This window comes from Quercus robur, chromosome 9 (genome assembly GCF_932294415.1).
Source record: "Quercus robur chromosome 9, dhQueRobu3.1, whole genome shotgun sequence".
Lineage (NCBI taxonomy): Eukaryota > Viridiplantae > Streptophyta > Magnoliopsida > Fagales > Fagaceae > Quercus > Quercus robur.
In genome coordinates this window covers 25,925,635-25,931,366 of record NC_065542.1, presented here as the reverse complement: position 1 = coordinate 25,931,366, position 5,732 = coordinate 25,925,635, and the positions used below count along the sequence as shown (strand labels likewise).

Genomic DNA, 5,732 nt, shown 5'->3' with positions numbered 1-5,732 from the left:
GCAATTGATGCAATCGTCTAAGGCCCCAAAATAAAAGAAGGCCCCCACTTGTAAAAAAAGAAATTATATATATATATATATATATATAAAATATTTATCTATATATTTTAATTAAAAAAAAATTTAAGCACTTATATTGGTCAATAAAATGCATTAAAAAAAGCCCTATTGTATCCTAAAATGCAAAAGATTAAAAAGGAAAAAATAAATATAGTCACCGATAGCTTTTCTGCCCCAGCAGCCCCTCTTTGTACCCTTTTCTGCCATGATAATTGATAGAAGAAGGACACGTTTTTTCTTTAAAACTTAGCCATAGGCATAGGATGATAGGACTTAGGAGTAGTGGAGTACAAGCTGTTGGTTTCTCACACTTTTTTTTTTTATCTGACATTTTATTTATTATTATAAATTATTATACTAATTAATAATTTGATGTGTATCATATCAACTTATTTGTATTATAGTGATACAAATTTATTAAACCATGTATTAAATTAATTTTTATTTGTGCAAGTTTAAACTTTAAAGTGGTCACAGTTTTAGAAAAATTGCAATAATTAGGTTCTGTTGTTCTATACTTTAAATTTTATTTTTAGTTAAATTATCATTTTTAATTATAAATTGTGTTTTATTTAATCTTGAAAGTTTTCTCAAACATGATGTTTATTATGATATTGATGGCTTAGATTTATGTTTAGAACTAATAGTTTTAAAAGAAGTTGAGCAAATAGATGAAAATACTCCAATTAAAAAAAGACTAGATTCTTTTCCAAAAGCATATATTGCTTATAGAATATTATTAACAATACCTGTTATGGTTGCATCTGTAGAAAGAAGTTTTTCAAAATTAAAATTAATAAAACCTTATTTAAGATCTACTATGTCACAAGAAAGATTAAGTGGATTAGCTATATTATCAATTGAAAAAGAAATGTTAGAGAAACTTAAATACAAAAACTTAATTAGTAATTTTGCATCTCAAAAAGCAAGAAAAATAGATTTTAAATAAAAAAATTCAATATATATATATATATATATTATTTGATTAATATTTAATTATAAAAAAGGCCCCATTTAAAATTTTCGCTTAAGGCCCCAAAAGTTGTTGAGCCGGCCCTAGGCACATATTGAAGCCTTGAAAAACAAAACGTAGAACTAGCATGCAATAAAAATGTAAAGGCTAAGATCTTTGTGGAAGGGGGCTTGGTCTGGAAATCATTCATACCTTTTGGATGGAATACATGTTTTATGCATGCACATTCATCTTTCTTTGAAACCAATTATTTTTGCCTTTTTAGTTAAATCTGAGTCATGGTTATTTTAGGTTCACCATGTGTGATTTTTCCATTTCAAAAATGGGATAACATTTTATCAACGGGGCCAGAGGATTAGCAGGTACAAATTGGAGTTTCTATAAGTAAATCCAATTAACTCATTATGAGAAGTGTTATATTCATAACATTTTCATAACAAATCATAAGTGGTAAGTTGTTATTCGTTTAATTTGAATCTACAATTGAAATTACTTTTTTGTCCATCCATAACAACTAATAACAATTTGCTACTTAAAATTTGTTATGAAAGTGTTGTAGATGTAGCACTTCTCATTAATTAACCCTGTCAAAGATATTTCAATGCAACAATAGAATTTTCAACCTCTATCTTAAAACTTTAAAAGCCAACACTTCATATTTTTGCCTCCATATTTTAAGACCAACATTTTCAAAAAGATAACGCAATGATTTAACTACTTAATTTCACAATATCCACGAAGATAAAAAACCAACTAAACACTCATATAATCCATATAAACTAAAGGATTTATTAACCACAACATGTTAGGAAACCAAACTCCTACTTTATTTTGGGGGTCCATTGAAAAAACTTTAATCGGCCATTTGTTGTACAGCATCCTAACCCACTTATCAAATAAGATAACTCCCCCAAAACCAAAATCCATACTCATAAATCATGGTTTAAAGTCTTCACTTAATTGATGTTCAAGTTTGGTGTAGTATTTGAATTGCCAGAAGACATCCTGGAGTGAGGAATGGGCTGAATAAGTAATGATAATACGCTATCTTTAGTTTTTTGGTCCGCAACACCAAACCCATCTCCATATTGGTACATGAAATGACCCATCCTTGCAAGGTTCATTACAACTTCAATAAATGTTTGACAGAATGGAGAACTCGCAACTCTCTCTTCATTCACCTTCTTCCATGCTGTACTAATCAAAGACTTCACATACTCACGAGCATCTTTTTCACTAGCACCAGTTTCATTCATGTAACATTGGATTGATTTTGGAACGTCACCTCTTTTTAATTCATTCTAAGTTTCCAAAGAAAAAAAGAAAAAAAAGAAAATATTGTTAGGCTATGCTTGTGTGAAGTAGTTGAAAGTATTCTTAATGAAACTATTAGGATAGTGTGATTAGCATACTGTAGATGTTCCAAGATCATTTGTAAACCGTAGAATCATTGCTGACCAATAGAATATTTTGGGGTACTCTTCCAAGCAATCCAAGGCTTCCTTCGTTATTGGATTGCTGACCATAAAGTAAGCATGCATTAGTATAATTGGTGTTGATACTGAAATCCATGCATTCTCAAGGTATTCTGCAAGGCTTGGTATGTATCCGTTGTGATACCACTTGGCCTCCAACAAATAAGATTTACATAAATCTGACCACTGAAACAATTAAATGGGACCATGAATTAGAGGAATTAAAACCGTCAAGTATTTAGGAGAAAATGTTGACAATAAACAATGATGGATTTAGAAGTCAAATCAAGTCAATACCGCTTTTTTAAGGTATCGAATGATGTGGAATCCTTGTTTTTTAAGGAGATCAAAAGCCATTTCATTAACAAAGTTGTAGAGAATGAGGAAACATATCTTCATATTATGTGGAAGCTGATCCATTGCATTGATCTCCCATCTGGAGTCACACAAAAAATGAAAGAGTAATTTTTTAGTTTTTATGTAAAGGGGATGAGGTGTAATGCACTAATGTGATTTATACATACCTCTCAATGGCATCTGTGAAGAGCTTAAGTTCATCCAAAGTTCCATATACGTCATAAACATCATCTACTATCGTTATCAGTGAACCCAACTTTGTTAAATTTATCCTACAACACCCAAACTGAGGTTGATCTATCATACCCATTGACCAGAAGAAAATCTCCATTAGCCTATCCCTTGCAAATATCAAATTTTCTCCAAGCTTAGTGTTCTTCCACCACCTTTTTATGGACAAAACAAGAAAATTATCAATTTTCTAAAATTAAAATTTAGGCTATAATAAACTTGATTATTTGTTTTATGTTGCCAGGAGATTTGATTTTAATTTTAATATTCATCATTGTACACTTCAATAGTTCAACAGAGAATCTCTATAGTCCTTCAAAGGTTGTCAATAACTAAGTAATTAACGTATTGATTACATGTAAGATGAAGCTCAACTTAATGTGAGAAGTAATAAGTTTTTTTACCTTGACACTTGTTTTAGATCTTCTTGGTGGACTGCTTGCACCATGTTGAAATCCATTTCTGCAAGCTTAAGTAAGATAGGGTTCATGTCTTCTCTACTCCTATATATATCAATAAACCACCTTGTTTCAAACTTGATTATTCTCCAATGCAATGGAAGTTCCAAGGCATAGGTCACCATAGCAGAAAAAGTTTTATCTTTATTTTGCTTGACATATTCTTGGAGGTGCTTGGTTGCGAAATTTCTCAATTCCTCCAACATATTCTCACTTTCTGTCAAAAGGAATGATGCGTCATACAAGGATAGTATACCCTTGGTTTCCCCACAAAGGCATGCCTTGAATTTCCCTCTCTCATCCTTGAAAATATTGAAAACTCCTGCAATGACCAACGCAATAATTATTAACTATATTATGGTATTATGTACATTGTCAAATCCAAGAAATAAACTCTTTACCTAAATGTACTCTTTCCATTTTAGGTGAATTGGAGATGAATTTATTCCGTTTAAATAGCCAAATGTTTTTTTGTTTTTGTTTTTGTTTTTTTTGTTTTCGTGTTTCTAAATTACCTTGAGAGATGTTATATCCATGTTGTCTTAGGAGTCTAAATTTAAGAGTTGTGGCATATAAATTCTCCTTCCTCCATGTATCACCACTTTGATCATTGTTGTACAGACCTTCCAATATTCTTTTCATCTCTCCCTCGAAGTGATGAGATAATCCAAGTCTTTGCAAGATATCTATCAGCTCGAGTTGCTCTAAAGGATCCACCACTTTGTGAAGCATCATCCTCACATGTTCCTTCAACACATTACTTTGTGCAGTGCAAGTTTCTCCCTACATCACAATTTTATCATTAGGGGCCAGTCAATTTTCAAGCAATATATAGTCAGAACCAATAGTAAAACAATATAGCAATTGAAAACAATAATGAAATGATACCACGTATTTGTTTCTTAGCGACTGGATGTAATCATAGTCCCAAATGGAAGGTTGGTAATTTGCTGATCGCCGAACGATAATGGAATTATTTGAAGTATTGCTGTCTGCCATGCTAGCTGGATGTTGTACTAAATGAGACTAAGCTTTTAGATGGGGGAGGTGGTCCTGTGAAATTGCAAGTAGGGAGAGAAGAAAGTAGGTTACATATATATAGTATCCATTGAGGTAGAGTTACTGTGGTTTTGTGATTGAATGGGTTATTATTTGAAAAGACTAAGAGAAAAGAAAGAAGCAAAGAGAATAAATAGAGAGACAAGAGAAAGAAAGTAATTTGTAAAACGATATCTTTCTTACATAACTTGATTCTGTACATTGTCTAAATTACAAGTCCCAATGAAATATTCGTGATTTGAAAAATTCTAGGAGCATTGCTCCCTCCTTGAACTCTCATATGAGAGTGGCACCCACCTGGAGGAAGTGATGCTATTACTAGCTCTAACAATGCTCTACTCCTGGGGAAGATTGGTCTGTGTGTGTCAGAAGAATGAACACACATTATCCATATTAAGGGTGTGTTTGGATACTGCTTATTTTGTTGAAACTGAAAAATTATTGCTGAAAGTAATGTGGATAAAGGTAAAAGTTAGTTGAAATAGTATAGTGGGGCTATGAATAGTGCTAAAATGTATAGTGGGACCCATGAATAGTAGCAAAAAATAAACTAAATAGTGAAATAATTTATAATTTTAATTGCAATCCAAACGCACTCTAAGTATTCGTTTGGAAAAGATTATTTTTGCTAATTTATTTTACTATTTAACTTATTTTTGTTACTTTTCATGGGTACCACTACAATTTTTGGTATTATTCATGGGTCTCACTATACTATTTCAGCTAACTTTTACTTTTATTTATAGTACTTTTAGCAAAGTTATCAGTTTTAGCAAAATAAGAGGATTCTAAATAGACCCTAAATTTGATCTCCATTTCAAAAGGTCATATCATAGAAACATATAGCAGAAATTCAATATGGAATTTTTTTTCTAAAATTCCATGTTTTTTTCTCTAAAATTCCGTGTTTTTTTCACTTACCAAAATTTTGTTTGGATCTATGTTAACTCATGTAGTATAGTTTTTGGTGTTTAATGTGCCAAATGCTAAAAATTCAACATTTAGCACACCTGATGTTAGTGCTCTAGTTAACTCAACTTATCACCCAACAAGAGAGATGAAATTGATAGGATTTAAATTCTGTCTATATAAAAAAAAAAAAAAATTAATCTTTTGTTA

At 31.2% G+C, this 5,732-nt stretch overlaps 1 protein-coding gene across 1 annotated transcript; it reads right to left on the bottom strand.

Moving 5' to 3' along the window:
• Positions 1–1,848: 1,848 nt before the first annotated feature.
• On the bottom strand, positions 1,849–4,553 carry LOC126700882 (myrcene synthase, chloroplastic-like). The gene is made up of 7 exons (XM_050399055.1): positions 4,443–4,553; positions 4,070–4,337; positions 3,501–3,876; positions 3,033–3,251; positions 2,806–2,944; positions 2,446–2,694; positions 1,849–2,334 (listed from the first exon to the last, which is right to left on the bottom strand). The coding sequence occupies exons 1-7, from the start codon at positions 4,551–4,553 to the stop codon at positions 1,990–1,992; spliced, it is 1,707 nt and encodes a 568-aa protein (XP_050255012.1). The 3' UTR covers positions 1,849–1,989.
• Positions 4,554–5,732: the final 1,179 nt, after the last annotated feature.

Excerpts from the sequence above, each read along its gene's own strand:
- LOC126700882 (XM_050399055.1), bottom strand. The coding sequence starts at position 4,553 with ATGGCAGACAGCAATACTTCAAATAATTCCATTATCGTTCGGCGATCA. Across the intron at positions 3,252-3,500 it reads GATCTAAAACAAGTGTCAAG|GTGGTGGAAGAACACTAAGC; the intron begins GTAAAAAAACTT and ends GTCCATAAAAAG. Across the intron at positions 2,695-2,805 it reads TTCGATACCTTAAAAAAGCG|TGGTCAGATTTATGTAAATC; the intron begins GTATTGACTTGA and ends TAATTGTTTCAG.